At 45.2% G+C, this 17,449-nt stretch overlaps 1 protein-coding gene across 6 annotated transcripts in view; it reads left to right on the top strand.

The window, feature by feature from the left end:
• slc5a6a (solute carrier family 5 member 6a) overlaps window positions 1-17,449 on the top strand; it is a 79,848-nt gene that overhangs the window by 42,173 nt on the left and 20,226 nt on the right. For all 6 annotated transcript variants that reach the window (XM_072257565.1, XM_072257566.1, XM_072257564.1 and 3 more), the window contains 6 exons: window positions 3,972-4,023; window positions 8,147-8,214; window positions 10,319-10,473; window positions 12,503-12,643; window positions 13,786-13,915; window positions 16,591-16,679. In XM_072257565.1, the coding sequence (XP_072113666.1) occupies window positions 3,972-4,023; window positions 8,147-8,214; window positions 10,319-10,473; window positions 12,503-12,643; window positions 13,786-13,915; window positions 16,591-16,679 (635 nt within the window). The remainder of the gene's footprint in view (window positions 1-3,971; window positions 4,024-8,146; window positions 8,215-10,318; window positions 10,474-12,502; window positions 12,644-13,785; window positions 13,916-16,590; window positions 16,680-17,449) is intronic.

Here is a 17,449-nt window from a genome sequence, read left to right as displayed (position 1 = left end):
TCACAAAGCATTATTTCGCATGCACGTGATGGGAGTCTAGATATTTCCCCCTCAATGCTGAGGCAGATGGACAAGTTCAAACCTAAGCCTGAATAAATTTTGTTAGATTGGGGTATTGAGAGTTAGGCAACTGATGTGGTTAAATTGAGTCACCTTTCACCTGTGCATGGGGTAGTGTAGTGGTTAGCACACACTGTATAGTGCCGGCGACCCTGGTTCAATTCCCACTACTGCCTGTAAGGAGTTTGTATGTTCTCCCCGTGACCGTGTGGGTTCACTCGAGATGCTCTGTATTCCATTCACAGTCCTGTTGGTAGGTTAATTTGTTATCGTGAACTGTTTGATAAGGTAGGATTAAATTGGGGGGTTGCTGGGTGGTGTGGCTTGAAGGGCCTATTCAGCTCTGTATCTCAAAAACACATGGCCATGTGGTTAAGGCATTGGACTAGCGACCTGAAGGTCGTGAGTTCGAGCCCCAGCCGAGGCAACGTGTTGTGTCCTTGAGCAAGGCACTTAATCACACGTTGCTCTGTGACGACACTGGTGCCAAGCTGTATGGGTCCTAATGCCCTTCCCTCAACATCGGTGGCGTGGAGAGGGGAGACTTGCGGCACGGGCAACTGCTGGTCTTCCGTACAACCTTGCCCAGGCCTGCGCCCTGGAGAGTGAAGACTTTCCAGGCGCAGATCCATGGTCTCGCAAGACTAACGGATGCCTTAATCTCAAAAAAAGGGGAAGGAGGAGGGGCACCAGGGAGAGGTGATGGGCAGGTGAAGAGATGAAGTAAGAGGCCAGAGTAGGGAATAGAAGATGAGGGAAGGGGGAGGGGAAAAATCAATGTTCAGGCCATGAGGTTGGAAGTTCCCCAGACAGAATATGAAGTGTTGCTCCACCAACCTGAGAGTGGCCTCATCAGGCAGGAGAGGAGGCCATGGATGGACATATTGGAATGGGAATGAGGATAGGAATTAAAATGGTTCTGTTTCATGCGGATAATTTAACCAGACTTAAATAGAGAAACATCTGCAGCAGCTTTTCCCTTTTCTGCCCTGTTATTTTTTGGTGTTGGAAGTACACTCGTAGGGTGGGGGGGGGGTGATATGTGTGTTGTGGTGTAGGGACCCCTAGACTGAAAGAAATAAAAGGAGGTGATCCTGGAAGAGGTCAGGTCATGTGAGATCAGGAGGATGGCCATGACTATTAATTGGAGCATTTATACAGACAAAGAGTTTTTAAAGATGAGGAAGACTATTTCACATCAATCAGCAAGGATTGTGTTGGGCAGCCTGAAAGTGTCTGCACACCTCCAGCTCCTACCTGGCATGACCACAGCTCGCTAACCGTATGTCTTTGAGGAAACCGGAGCATCTGAAAGAAACCCATCCGGTTAAAGGGAGAACAAACAATCTCCCTACAGGTGAAGCCCTAATGGGCTTGGGAATAGAGGACTGTGAATGTGGGTGGGGAGGTGGTTGCATTTAGGGAGGAACGATCTTATTCTACTGTTGTTTTGTTATATATTGTGTTCTGTGTTGTTCGGTCGAGCATTGTAGTTATGCTACGTAGCTGTGGAATACGTGACGACACTTGTGAGCTTCCCCAGCACACCCTCAAGTGTGTTGGTTGTTGATGCAAATGACTCTATTCACTGTATGTTTCGATGTACACGTGATAAATAAACTTGAATCTTAAATCTGTTGGCAATTGCTGGTGCTGTAAAGTGATGTGCTAATTGGTACAGTACTGTGCTGACTGTACTGTTAAACAATGTTCCCTCTAAGGAGTGCACGTGTATGTTTAGTTACGAGCACACAAAGGAATTTAAATTGCGCACAGAAGTTTGTCATACTCTACCTCGTTGGCACGTTAAATATATTTCACGATCGTACGCAATCACATTTCCTTTTCCAGTTTCTGATGTGGACGGTGTTGACAACGTGGAGTTTCCAATGATTTGCCTGCAGATTGTAGAACTGGTTTACTTATACTGTTTTTATTGAAGAAATTATTCAGTGTGCACATGTTGTCACTGGGCAAAGAATTGCACAGCACAAAATTTTTGCGCACACTGGTCATTACAAGTTAGAGGGAACATTGCTGTTAAGGGAGGCAAGTATGGCAGTGAACTAGTGAGTCGAACATAAACAGTTGTTGAAAATATAAGTTAAAACTGCCTGAGGATGGAAAGCCCTTCTGTGCAGAGACTGAGAGACAGAACCAAGTAATAAAAGGCTGGAGTCATGTGTGGGAGATGTGCAAACGTGTTAAACATTTAATCTTTAAGCTACAAATCAGGAAAGCACACAGTCTTCTCTTTGAGTGATGTTCCTTTATTGGGTTTCAAGGCCCATTTCATTTAGAAAACAACATACATCAAAGTTGCTGGTGAACGCGGCAGGCCAGGCAGCATCTCTAGGAAGAGGTACAGTCGATGTTGTGGGCCAAGACCCTTCGTCAGGACTAACAGAAAGAAGAGCTAGTAAAAGAAACATGTTTACCCTGTTTCAATAGAAGATTGCGTTTTGAATCCGAGATGACGCCAAACTCCTTATTCTGTTATCTGCACAGAAGGAAATTGTTTCACCTTTGCTGCCTCAAAAGACTTTTCTGATTAATCCAACTTCCCTGTTTTATTCCCATAAACCTGCAGGCATTCCATCAAAACCCAAATAAATTTATTATCAAAGTATGTATCTACCTCCATACTGGTGCTTAGGCATATTTTATTTCATATCTGTGCTAATAACTTTATATAATTCTTTATAATTATTGAATGTTTTTTGTTTATGTCACGCCAATGCGTCACAGCAATTTCCGAATATGTGTAAATGTATATGGCAAATAAAGTTTGTGCTGTATGCTACCTGGAGATTCATTTTCTTGCACATCTACAGAATAAACAAAGAATACAATATAATTCATGAAAAACTATAAATTCAAATAAAAATAAAAACTGACAACCACTGTTGAAAAGAAGAGAAACTGCAAATAAAAGAGAAGTGATACCGAGAACATGAGCTGTCGGGTCCTTGAAAGTGAGTCTGTAGGTTGTAGAATCAGTTCAGTGTTGAAGTGAGTGAAGTTGTCCACGCTGGTTCGGCAGCCTGATGGTTGAGGGGTAAAACTGTCCCCGAACATGGTGGTGTGCGACCTAAGGTTCCTGTACCTCCTGCCTGATGGCAGCAGAGAGAAGAGAGCATGGCCTGGGTGGTGGGGGTCCTTGATGATGGATGCTGCATTTCTGGGGCAGCACTCCATGTGAATATGCTCAATTGTGGGGATGGTTTTGCCTGTGATGGACTGGGCTGTATCCACCGCCTCCTGATTCTCTTTCCGTTCAGAAATTGCTGAATGGGCACTTGAGTTTAACAAGTGAATTTGAGCCATGGTAATTTTTGAGAGGTGTATTTTGGGGAAATAGTGCTCTGGCTGGGCAGAAGAGCAACACAACAAGCTCTCCAGAAAACTGTTTGATAAAATTCCTGGTGAAAAGCTGCCCCGGGACCTCAAGGGAGCAGTATCTGTGGTATAGTATTCATACACAAGATACTTAAACAGAGATGAAGTTTAGCTTTGTGTTACATTTACACTGAAGCACAAAATGAAATGCGTTGATTGCATCAAATCAAGCCACAGATGGTTGCGTTGCCACACTTTTGGCACTAACATAGCATGTCAACGGTGTACTAGACCTAACCCGTGTGGGAGGAAACCCATGTGATCATGGGGTGAACATACAAACTCCTTTCAGCAGCGGGAATTGAACCCTGATCAGTGATTGCTGGTACTTTAAAGCGATTGCACCAACCTCGATGCTCCTTCAGTACAACTCTGTGATTTTGCTGCACACATCTGCTGGACCTGCAGCTTGCTGATCAGAAGTGGTGATGCTGATACAGAATTTACTGTGTCAGGTCTATGTGCAGGGAGAGTGGTTCCTGTTCAGTAACTTTCTTCTCTTCCAATTTCAGGTTATTTACATGGGAGTAGTCCTCTATGCACCTGCCCTGGCCCTAAATGCAGGTATGTTGAATCAGACTCAGGTTTATTGAAACCGGCATACATGGTGACATTTGTTGTCTTGTGGCAGCAGTCCAGTGCAAGACACAAAAGAATTACAAGTTATAATAAAAAAAAAACTAAGTGCAAAAGAGGAATAGTGAGCTGGGCTGTTCAGAAATCTGATGGTGGAAGGGAAGACACTGTTCCTAAAATGTTGAGTGTAGCTTTCTAGGTTCCTCTGTCTCCTTCCTGCTGGTAGTAGTTAGAAGAGGGCATGCCCCAGATGGTCAGAGTCCTTCCTGATAGATGCTGCTGTTTGAAGATGCTGTCCATGGTGGGGGAAGCTAGTGCAGTGATTGAGCTGGCTGAGTCCACGTTCATAGCAATAATCTCTGCTAAGATCTCTCCTGGACAAATGGAGTCGGATAATGGACGGTAAAAGCTTTTAACAACACCTTCAGCCAGGATGCTTGGACCTGATCCGCCTGCCATGAGTTCTGTTTTAAACTGGTCTCTACACTTGGCATCGGATGTGTTGGTTTCGCTTCAGGTCAGTGTAGGTCGAAGTAACATGGTAGATGTGATACCGGGTCTGGTTTTCATTGCTTGCTGCTGAAGAGGGAAATGGGAATTGAACAGAATTTGTTTTTTTCCTTGTTGGATCTCAAATTTTCCTGTTGTGTCCGTGGTTGCCAGGAGCTGCAGCAATAGGCCAGAAGGAAGAGAGGTACTTGGTTCCTGCCTTCTCCCCTGAACTTTTAACACCCTTATTAATCAATAACCTATCAGCCTCTGCTTTAAGTATACCGAGTGAATTGTCCTCCACCGCCTTTGTGGCATTGAGTTCCACAGATTCATCATCCTCTGGTTAAAGAAATTCCACCTCATTTACAGTCTACCTAAAGCAGGAGTTCCCAGCCTTTTATATGCCCTTACCATTAGCTGAGGGGCCCGTGGACCCCAGGTTTGGACATCCTTATTTTGAGACCTTGTTGTTGAGTGCCGTCCAGTTGTTACTGACTCATGGTGACCCTATGCATAGTGTAGTTGTCCATCGGGTTTTTGTGCAAGACACAGAAGTAGATTGCCAGGCCTTTCTTCTGATTTTGAGACCTAGGTTCCCCCTAGGACCGAGGAAACATTCTCTACATCCACTCAATCTAAGCCTTCCAATAATTGATAGATTTGAATGAGATTCTACCCCCCCCCATTCATCTAAACTCCAGCGAGTACAAGTTCAGAGCCATCAAACACTCCTCATATGTTAACCCTTTCATTTCCGGGATAATTTTTGTGAACCTCCGTTGGAACCTCCAATACCAGTACATCTTTTCTTTGGCAAGGGGCCCAAAATGCTCATGATGCTGTAAATACGGTCTGACGCATACCTTGTAAAGCCTCAGCATTACATCCTTGCTGTTTCTTCTAGTCCTCTGGAAATGATTATTAGCATTGTTTTTGCCTTTCGTACCACTGATTCAACCTGCAAGTTAACCTTTGGAGAAATCAGCACGAGGACTCCAGAGAACCTTCGTACCACTTGGCAGGAGTTCGTGCAGGCGTATAATGTTAGGGCCAGTGCTGATCTCATCAATCTCTCTGATACTCAGCGAACCAACAAATTGAAATATTTCCAGCTCCCTAGGCGGTCAAGTTGGAAACTTGGGTACTCGGCGGTGTTAAATTGCTGTTAAATCACCTCAAAGTGGCACTGGCATTAACAATGTGCCAAGAATTTTTTTTTTTTTTTTGCTTAACCAAATCCTATAAAATTTAATGTCCAGTGAAAAACCAGAATAATTCATAGTAAGAGATAGGGGATTAATCAAAGCGACCTAGAAAAAATTGAATAGGCTAAGTACTGTTCGGTGGATCTGATAATGTTGTAGGAGAAATGAGTTTCCAATCAATGCTTCCCGAGTTAGGACCACAAGACTTGGGAGCATTCAGTCCATCATGTCTGCTGTGCCTTTGTATCATTGCTGATTTATTATCACTGTCAACCCCATTCTCCCGCTTTCTCTGCTTAACCTTTCATGCCCCTACTAATTAAGAACCTACAAACCTCCACTTTAAATATATCCAATGACTTGGCCTCCACAGCCGTCTTTGGCAATGAATTCCACAGCTCATCACTATTTAGCTAAAGAAATTCCTTCTCGTTTCTGTTCTAAAATGACATCTTTGTATTCTGAGGTTGTTTACCTCTGGTTCTAGACTCCCGCACAAAAGGAAGCATCCTCTCCACGTCCACTCTGTGCAGAGTTGTTTAAATTGCTGTGGCAGGATTATTTTATTTTTAAACATGGTTAAATATAGATTTGATTATAGAGCAATATAGCTCTCAGGCAGTTTTCACTTGTTATTAACTGGGAGTAACTGTCCTTCAAAGCTCGTGTTGAGTAATTAAAAACAGGATTTCTTTGTTCCCGGCACTATGATTACAAGATGCTGGGTGAATGTCATTGCGTAGACCGCAGGTCATGAGGCAGAGCTGATCCAAGGCTGGTTGATTTATTTTGGAATAAAACTATTCACAATGAGGAAGTAAAAACCTGCACCTGAACAAAGGCTCTAAAATCTCAATGGAATCGGGCGTTGTGCCAAACCTGAATCACTTCAGAGTTACACACACACACAAAATGCTTGAGGAACTCAGGTCAGGCGGCATCTGTGGAGGAGAATAAACAGTTGCCGTTTTGAGCCGAGACACTTCATCAGGACTGGAAAGGAAGGAGGGTGAAGAAGCCAGATTCTTGCCCCTTCCCTTCTAGTACAGATGAAGAGTCTTGGCCCAAAATGATCGGAGATTAAAGGAGCTAGGGCTTTACTCTTTGGAGAGAAGGAGGATGACAGGAGACATGATAGAGGTGTACAACATAATAAGAGGAATAGATAGAGTGGATAGCCAGCGCCTCTTCCCCAGGACACCACGGCTCAATACAAGAGGACGTGGCTTTAAGGTAAGGGGTGGGAAGCTCAAGGGGGATATTAGAGGAAGGTTTTTTACTCAGAGAGTGGTTGGTGCGTGGAATGCACTGCCGGAGTCAATGGTGGAGGCAGATACACTAGTGAAGTTTAAGAGACTACTGGAGGGGTATATGGAGGAATTTAAGTTGGGGGCTTATATGGGAGGCAGGGTTTGAGGGTTGGCACAACATTGTGGGTTGAAGGGCCTGTACTGTGCTGTACTATTCTATATTCTATGTTTTAAAATGTCAACCATTTATTAATTTTGCATTGATGCTGCCTGAACTGCTGAGTTCCTCCACACCCAAAATGCGCTGTTACTTTGGATTTCTAGCATCTGCAGAACCTCTTGTTTGTGAATAACTTCATCAGTTTTATCTGTGAATCTTGAGGTTAACAGGTTCTTGATTAGTCAGAGCATCGAAGTTTACGGGGAGGGGGGGAGGCAGGAGAATGGGTTTGAGAGATGATGTCAGCCATGATGGAATGGTGAAGCTGACTCAATGGGCCAAATAGCCCAGTTATACTCCTGTGACTTTTGGTCTAAGTATTCACTAGACATTGCAAAGCTGATGGAATAATGTTGAGGAAAAGTTAATTCTTACGCCCAAAGTGGAAGAGGTGAGTAGGTAGGAGTAGTGGGGGAAACGGGTGTGAAGACAGAGAAGGAAGCAGATTTTCTTCTGGTCAGTCAGCTGACTGCCATTACTAAAGACATCGTTCCATTTAGTATGGAGATGATTAATGTTGCTAATTTGAGTGTGTCTTATGAGGGTAGGTTGAGCGAGCTAAGTCTTTTTTTCTTTGGAGGATGAGAGGTGTACAAGATGATCAGGGATATAGATAGTGGACAGTCAGAGAGACTTTTTCCTAGGATGGAAATGGCTAATACGAGGGACTATGATTTTAAGGTATTTGGAGGAAAGTATAGGTGGGGTATTTCAGATGTAAACTCTTGACACAGGGAAGTGGGTGCATGGAACACCTTGTCGGGGATAAACACAGGGACAAAAAATGTGGGAGGGAAGGGCTAGGTTGATCTTGGACCAGGTTACAAGGTTGGCACAACATTGTGGACCAAAGGGCTACTTGTATTGTTCTGTGGTGTTCCATGTTCTATGGCTTGATCTTTGCTGCTCAAGAAATTGAGGCTTGCATCTTCTTGTCTTCGCAGTGACTGGCTTTAATTTGTGGGGCGCAGTACTAGCCATGGGCCTGGTCTGTACACTCTACACGGCAGTGGTAAGTAATCAGTGGGCCAGAGTTACACAACTTTTCCAAATGTTTATTCAGCAGTTTCAGGATTTTGTGATTTCCCCATGAAGTGTAGTTATGGTTGCTGTGGCAAAATGGGGAGCACGTTAGAATCAGGTTTATTGTCACTGACATGCATCATAAAGTTTATTGTTTTATGGCAGCAGTACAGTGCAAAGGCATAAAAATTACTGCAGGTTACAAAAACAGACTGCTGAAAAAGTTGCTGAATAAGAAGGGTTCATGGACCGTTCAGAAATCTGATGGCGAAGTGTAAAAAGGTGTTCTTGAAACATTGAGTTTGGATCTTCAGGCTCCTGTACCTCCTCCCCTGATAGTATTAACCCTGATAGAGAGGGTATTTAATGTAGGTGCTGCCTTCTTGAGGCACTGCCTTTTGGAGCTGTTGTGCAGGATGCCACGGTTCCCCAGAGCTTCCGTTGATCCCAGGGGATCCTGTGTCCTCTCCAGGGAGCAAGCCTGGATGGGAGGATTTGAAGAACCAGCTGTTGCCCCCTCTCCATGTCACTGATGTAGGCCAACGGAAGGGCAAGTGCCCATGCAGTTTGGCACTGGTGTCGTCACAGAGGTTGCCAGAGTGAAGTTGTAAACAACAGCAAACTGCCTTAGGGACCCCGGCTCTGGATTTCTTCCTTGGGGTTTACTCCTGAAGCCTTTCCCATGGGGGTGGGGGTATGGTCGCAGGGCAGCAGAGGTTTAAAATCAGTTTTCCTTCTCCCAGGTGGGCTGCCGCCCAAGGCTGATGCGCCCTACTTGCCCAAAGCAACTGGTTTTGAGTGGCCAGTGGTCTGCCTTTGCCCCTTCTCTAGTCAGTAGGAACAGTTCTGCCGGGCCTAGTAACTAAGCCACACATGAAGGCCAAGACTTGGTTGTCAGAGGTTGTTAGAGATGCACGCCATTTGGAGCACTTTATAGTGGGAGCTTATTCCCACTACCACCCCTGGCTATGACAACCTTAGGAGCCCGATGATCGTAATGTGTGAGACTGTTCAGCCCTCTACCAATGCCATTGAGTAGCATGTGATGAACTGTACCGCATGGCTATTTACCCACTAATAACCTGCACACTTGACTCAAGAAAAATTCATACGTATTGGTCAGGAATTTTCAGGCGGCCCTTAGAATCAACAAGCCATCAAGCTATTGTGGTTTTGGTCCTAATCTGAGGCTGAAAGCTGCTATTCTTACCAAGTGGTGCTGTATCTTTTTCACCTGCCTGCATAGAAAAGAGCATCTCATCAGAAACACAGGATGGCTCCTGAGGTACTGCACTGTTTGGATGTCTAGAGTTCAACCCAGAAATTTCAGATCCAAGCAGCAGAATCCTGAGTCGGGTTAGTGCCCAAGTTTAACCTGAGCCTGACTTCCCCATCATTGTCCCATTCAATGTCTCCTCTCTCTCCCCCACACCCTGTAAAGAAAATATTTTAAAATTCATTCTATGTTTTTTCCTAATTCAGCAGCAAGAGGTATCCTCAAAGGAGGTACTGCACATATGTTTCAGGTTATACGAATTTACTTTATTGGAGTTATATAAACTATAAGCTACAGAAACATAATTAAAGTAGCAAAAGAGACGAAATACTATTTACCAACTAATCATTAAGCGATTCCACACAATATACTGGCAGAGAGAACCACAGATGTCCGACCGCTTTTCCAGTTTTTCTCTTTAATCTCTCCTCTCTTTCTCTTTAATCTATCTTTTTCTTGCCTCTCTCTCCATCTCTGACTACTTGTGACCAAACCGAAAAGAAAATTCCACTCGCACAAAGAAATTGCCCCTTTTATATTCTTGAATATTATTTATCCTAATACTTTCCCTTGGGACTCTACCAACAGAATCATTCTCCTCTTCCCAGGCAGATATACTTTCCACCATATCTACTCTCAGAGCTATACTCACACTAAATCTTCAAAAGATGGCTGTGGATTGACCCCCTTGTCCTTTCTCAAAGCGTCCTCATGGTATAAACTGACACCATTTTGTTTTGCAAACTTCCATTTTTTGTGTCACACCTATTTCTTTCCTTCACCCTCCAACCCCACCCACCCCATTTCTATCAATTAGGGTGGGCTAAAAGCTGTAATTTGGACCGACGTGTTTCAGACGCTGGTGATGTTTTCTGGGCAGCTGGCTGTCATCATCATCGGTGCAAAGCAGGCGGGGGGCATCGGAGAAGTGTGGCAATCCGCCATGAGGGGTGGCAGGATATCGGGAATCGAGTAAGTGAGCAATATTTAATAAAACAAAAAGCAAGAATTCAGAAGAAATATGTTGTTGGAGTGACCTCGCTGGAGAACCAACAGCAGGGAAGCTACGTAACCAGGCAAGGACTTGAGGAAGGCTGGGGTTTTTCTGTTATTTGTCTGGAGGCTTATGATCAGGAATGCACTGCCTGAAGAAAAAGAAATAATTGGGTGAATCATTGTAAAGGAGAAACAGTTGTGGAGTCCTATGGAAAGGGCAGCAGACGAGGACCCTTGCAGAACAAGATGATAAGGGTCATTAAGAAGTCGTACGGTGTGTTGGCCTTCATTAGTCGGGGGATTGAACTGAGGTAATGCTGCAGGTCTATAAAACTCTGGTTAGACCACACTTGGACTATTGTGTTCTGTTCTGGTCACCTCATTATAGGAAGGACGTGGAAGCTTTAGAGAGGGTGCAGAGGAGATTTATCAGGAGGCTCTCTGGATTACAGAGCATGTCTTGTGAGGATGGGTTGAGTGAGCTAGGGTTTTTCTCTTTGGAGTGAAGGAGGATGAGGAGAGACTTGATAGAGGTATACAAGATGATAGTGGGCAGCTAGAGACTTTTTCCAAGGGTGGAAATGGTAGTACCAGGAGGCATAATTTTAAAATGTTTGGAGGAAAGTATAGGGGGGAGTTGTTAGAGAGTAGGTTTGTTTTGCACCAAGTGGTGGGTGAACACTCTGCCAAGGGTGGTGGTAGACATAGAGACATTAGGGATGGTTAAGGTACTTTCAGATAGGTACATGGATGATAGAAAAATAGAGGGCTATGGGGGGGAAGTGTGAGATTGATCTTGGAGTCGGTTGAAAGGGTTGGCACTGCGGTTTGAGCCGAAGAGCCTGTACTGTGCTGTACTGTTCTATGTTCTCTTCATGAAGAGCCAGGCTTTCGCCAATGCAGACGAGTCAGCAAAGGAAAATTCCAGAAAAGATCACAGATGTCATTCTGCACCTGTGGACAGATAAGCGGGCTATGGATTTCCATTGTTAACTTGCATCAGACCAGAACATTAACTATGGAGAGAGAAACATTTAATGCTGAACTTGAGTAATTATATCAGCGTTAGGTTAGTTTATTGGAGCCACAAGAGACGGCAGACGCTAGAAACTGGAGCAACAAACAATCTGCTGGGACAACTCGGCAGGTTGAGCAGCATATGTGGGAGGAAATGATTTGTGATGCCTGGGGGTGAAACCCTGCATTGGGGTTGAGATTGGAGAGGGGCAATGGTCGGTACTAAGAGAAAGGGAATAGTAAAAGGATTCCGAGGTGATTGATGGACTGAGGGGAGGTGAATGACAATAGAGGAGGTGAATGTGGTGTGGCGTTGGAAGATGGTGGCAAGTGATTGGCAGATGGAGGGCCTGTACACCAGAGTTCAGTAAAATTCCTTGTTCGCAAGTAGCTCACAGAGTTTCGTACAATCTGTATATGTGACAACAGTTAGCGCAACAACAAGCGAAAGAGCTGAATGGTACAAAAATTGTGCATAACCTGGAGAGTAATGCCAACCCATTTTGTATATTTAAAAAAAAATCCAACAATTCTAAACGAGGTTCTGCAGATGCTGGAAATCTTGTGGAACACACGCAATGTACTGGAGTAGCTGGGCAGTTCAGGCAGCATCAATGGAGAGATATGGAGTTGACGTTTTGGGCTGAACTCCTTCATCAGGACTGGAAAGGAAGGGGAGGAAGAAAGAAGGTTGGGGAAGGGGATGGAGTGATATGTTTCAGTTAAGAGGAGAGACTGGAGAGTCCAGGTCCCGAGGGAGGAGCTGGCGATGTGAGGGAGGTGTACAATTTGTTGAGATGTTGTTTATTCCTCTCTGGAGGTGCTGCTTGACTGCTGAATTGGTCCAGCATTTTGAGTTTGTTCTGCATCATTCTGTTGACCGTGGAATTTACCTATTGTGTTCCACCTTGCAGAAAATCCCTCCAGTGGGCAGTAAGAGTTGCTTTGTGCTGTTCACTGAAGTAATTATTGTCCTTGCCTTCTGCAGCCTAAACCCTGACCCTTTTGAGCGCCACACCTTCTGGACGCTGGCCTTTGGCGGTGTGTTCATGATGCTGGCGCTGTACGGAGTGAACCAGGCCCAGGTTCAGCGGTACCTCAGCTCGCGCTCCGAGGTACAGGCGAAACTGTAAGTTAATGTACTAAGCCATTCTGGGTCGCCAGCCAGTGCAACAACAGAATCATTTGAACTTATTTTTTTTTTATTCATTCCACGTGATTTAAAGATCCGAAGAGTAGGAAACAGAGTGAAAAGTGTCTTTTGTGTCAATGACCAACACAGTCCGAGGATGAGCTGGGGGCAGCCTGCAAATGTCACCATGCTTCAGGCACCAAAGTAGCACATCCAGAACTTTCTAACCCTAACCCATATGTCTTTGGAATGTGGGAGGAAACTGGAGCACCTGGAGGAAACCCATGAGGCAAACATACAAACTCCCAATAGACAGTGGCCAGTTGAAGCTGGATTGTCAGCTCTGTAAAGCATTACGCCGATCACTATGCTGCTGTGCTGCCGGTTTCCTCGCACTTTCCAAGGATGTATGAGTTAGCAGGTTAATTGATTATGGGTGTACTTGGGCAGTGCGTGCTCATTGGGCCAGAAGGGCCTGTTACCGTGCTATATCTCTGTATAAAATGAAATTAAAAAATCATGGGCGAGCCTCAGAGAATTCTGGGCGTAATGAGGGTGCATGGTAGCCTGTGTCCCGGGTTCGATTCCCGCCCCATCTGGAAGGAGTTTGTGTATTCATTCTCCAGAGGCCACGTGGGTTTCCCCCACGTGCTTTAGTTTCCTCCCAGATTCCAAAGACATGCAGGTTAGTGGGTTAGTAGGTCACATGGGTGTGGTTGGACAGCACAGGCTCATTGGGCTGGAAGGACGTGTTACCATGCGGTACCTCTGAGTGAGTCAGTTGTCACGTTGGCAATAGTTGCCAACTGTGAGTACTTTGAGGAAAGTAAGGTGCTTTGGATTGTGGTGAGGGGAGAGATGAGTGGAGTCCTTGACCTCAGCAGTCCTCTTCTCACAGAGTGACAACACTCAGTGTCTGATGTGGCCACTGAAGAATGCCTCTGTCTAATGGGCTCCTCGTGGATTCAAGCTCCGGCTTTTGGGGGTGGTATCACCCTTTGGCTTATGTGTGTTACAGAGAGAAATCTTTAAACACAAAATAAGGGGATTTATTATAAGTGAACTTGGAATGTGTAGGGTGATTTCTCTCTTCGCTGCTAATCTCTTGCTGCCTTTGATTGTTCCCCATCCCTCGGTAGGTCGTGCTATGCAGTGTTCCCATGCCAACAGATAGTCCTGGCCATGGGGTGTCTGATGGGCCTGGTCATGTATGCTCGCTATGGAGAAAACAGTCCGCTGCAGCAGGGTTATGTCAACGCCTCTGATCAGGTATCACAGCTGCCTCTCTGTAAACCAGATTATCTCAAAGAGAAAAAACCTTGCATTGCTATAGCTGTGTTGACTCGGGTGATGTTAATCCAGATGTTCTTCAGAAGCCAAGAGTAAGGCATAAAACTTGTTGGTTATAGCAAGAGCGAAAATGAAAAGGCAAAATAGTTGTGTTTGTCTCATATTCAGGCAAGAGATAACAGCATTCCAGTGATAGCATCATCATTATGTGCAGCATCGTATGATTGATAGATAGATATACTTTATTGATCCCGAGGGAAATTGGGTTTCGTTACAGCTGCACCAACCAAGAATAGAGCATAAATATAGCAATACAAAAACCACAAACAATCAAACAACAAAATGCAAACTATGCCAGATGGAAATAAGTCCAGGACCAGCCTATTGGCTCAGGGTGCCTATCCCTCCACAGGAGGAGCTGCGAAGTTTGATGGCCACAGGCAGGAACAACCTCCCGTGACGCCCAGTGTTGTATCTCGGTGGAATATGGCCGGGGTCCAACAGCAAAAAGTTCAATATCCGGTCTACAAACACGTTCCTCGATCGTAATATGACCCGGATTGCACCATCCGTTGTTAACCAGAACAGCAAGCCCCCAACTCCTTTACGCTTACCGCTCTCAGTGCACTTCCGGTCAGCCCATGATGTAGGCGATCATGGTCTTATGACCAAATTTTTCTACAGAAGTGGTTTCCATTGCTGCCTTCTGGGCAGTGTCCTTACAAGAACGGTGACCGCAGCCATTATCAGTACGACCATCCACCATCTGCTCCTGTAGTTTCACTTTGCTCTGATGGGGGGGGGGCGGTGGGGGTGGTGGTGGCTAAGCAGGTGCTACACCTTACCCATAAAATAGCTAGATTCAGCTAGTGGGACACCTGTTGTAGAATGTCTGCGAAGCTTCCAGAAAATAATAAATCAGCTATCCTGAAATGGGTAGAAAATTTACTGAGCAATTATAATGTAAATTATAAGCAAGCATAAGAAAGTTGAACTGCAAGGAAAATATTAGAAAAGTAACAATTCTACACCCTAATCCAACAGCTGCCTTTCATGATCTAAGCACATCTGGAGAACTTCGTACAGAAGTTGACGGTAGAGGACAGGGTTAATGGCAGGATTCTTAGCACTGTGGATGGGATTGCAGAGGGATCTTGGGGTCCTCATTCATAGAGCCCTCAAAGTTGCAACACAAGTTGATAAGGTTTGTAAGAAGTCAAAGGTTCAAAGGTACAATTTAATGTCAGAGAAATGTATACAATATACATCCTGAAATGCTTTTTCTTCGCAACCATCCATGAAAACAGAGGAGTGCCCCAAAGAATGAATGACAGTTAAATGTTAGAACCCCAGCTCCCCCCCCATGCATAAGCGGCAGCGAGTTACAATCCCTCCTCCCCCACCAGCAACAAAAAGCATTGGCACCCACCACCGAGCACCCAAGTGTGAGCAAGCAACAGTAAAGGCACAGACTTGCAGTTATCCCAAAGACTTCGTGTTTCACCCGGTATTCGACATACCACAGGTTTTCTCTCTCCCTAATAAGGGAGAAAGAGGTGTCTCCATTTTCCCAGTGAGTGGGGAGATATAGCAAACAACTCGTTGGTTTACGATGTTAAAAGATCGTTACGTTGCTCTTTTTGAGCTCTGTGCCTGAAGACCGCAAAGATCACGGGTCTCCTGGCACAGGGCAGATATCCCGACTCCCCCGATGACACACGGGTCTCCTGTTGAGACACTGACCCTCGGTCTGCCCGTCTCCAGAGCCCCAAGATCCTAGGCTTCCGAATTCAAGCCGGACTCTTAGGCCGAGCCTTTTGCATGCCGAACAACGGCCAGTTATGGAACTCCGAGAGCAGGTCCCCTTCCTGCAAAGCACCATAGTCAGCGTGTAACTCCAGGTCAGGTCTTCAAAAGAACCCAGAAAGGGAAAAATAAAGATATTAAAGATGGAAATAGAACTGTTTCCGAAGATGCACGCAAAGGAGTCGCCGTTAGGCACCATTAACCCTCCTAAGCTCCGCCTTCAATGGCGGATGGTGTCCTGGCCTTCATTAGTCAGGGGATTGAGTTGAGGTAGCGTTGTCGTCTGTAAAACTCTGTTAGTACCACACTTGGAATATTGTGTTCAGTTCTGGTTGCCTCATTGCAGGAAGGATGTGGGAGCTTTAGAGAGGATGCAGAGGAGGTTTACCAGGATGCTGCCTGGTTTGGAGAGCATGTCGTATTAGGATAGGTTGGGTGAGCTGGGGCGTGAAGGAAGACGAGAGGTAAGATGTAGAAGATGATAAAGTGCATAAGTAAAGTGGATAGCCAGTTTTTTTCTCCCAGGGCAAAAATGGCTTGTACGAGAGGATGTAATTTTAACGAGATTGGGGGTGGGGGTGGTGGGAGAGGTGTCTGAGGCAGCCAGAAATGTAGAGAGAGTCCTCGTAGAAGAGACTGGATTCGACCTGAAATGTCGATATTTCCTTTCTCCCACAGGTGCCATTTGATCTGCTGCATTCCTCCAGCAGATGGTTGAGGCAAGAGAGCTACTCAAACAGGGGCCTTTAGCAACGGATGAGAGGCTGGGCAAGACTGTGATCTTTGTTTTCTGTATATCGGTGCCTATTTAACCGAATCAATTGATGTTAATTCTTGTACAATTTCAGATGGTTCTATATTTCGTCATGGACGTGCTTCAGGATTATCCTGGTTTACCAGGACTCTTCATCGCCTGCTTGTTCAGCGGAGCACTCAGGTACTTGGATATTAGCAAAGTTAAGTGTTTATAAGACCATAAGACACAGGAGCACATTTAGGCCACTTTGAGTACTCTCCACCATTTCATCATGGCTGGTGTATTATCCCTCTCAACCTCAATTCTTCTGACTTCTCCCCATAACTTTTGAAAACCTAACTAATCAAGAACCCAATATCCTTTCTTGGAACGTGTCAGCTCTTGGCTCCATCCCTCCCCCTCCTGTCCTCTCCTATCATTTCGGATCTCCCCCTCCCCCTCCCAAATCTCTTACTAGCTCTTCCTTCAGTTAGTCCTGATGAAGGGTCTCGGCCTGAAAAGTCGACTGTATCTCTTCCTGGAGATGCTGCCTGGCCTGCTGCGTTCACCAGCAACTTTTATGTGTGTTGCTTGAAATTCCAGCATCTGCAGATTTCCTTGTGTTTGCGTTTTTAAATTCACTACTGCGAAGCCTGTTCTGGTGATGCCTACACTGAAGAAGTTTAAATCTTCTCTTCGACGGGAGTTCAGTGAAACCATCTCTCACTGTTCCCCATGTGTAATTTCTTCGGCTCTTCAACTTTTCGACCACATTTTGACTCAGACTCACTATCACAGCCATATATCCTTTCTTGGAACGTGTCAGCTCTTGGCTCCATCCCTCCCCCTCCTGTCTTCTCCTATCATTTTGGATCTCCCCCTCCCCCTCTCATTTTCAAATCTCTTACTAGCTCTTCTTTCAGTTAGTCCTGACGAAGGGTCTCGGCCCGAAACGTCGACTGTACCTCTTC

The sequence above is a fragment of the Mobula birostris genome, chromosome 5 (assembly GCF_030028105.1).
Source record: "Mobula birostris isolate sMobBir1 chromosome 5, sMobBir1.hap1, whole genome shotgun sequence".
Taxonomy (NCBI): Eukaryota; Metazoa; Chordata; class Chondrichthyes; order Myliobatiformes; family Myliobatidae; genus Mobula; species Mobula birostris.
Note: the sequence above shows the minus strand (reverse complement) of the source record. Positions and strands in the feature narration are given on the sequence as shown.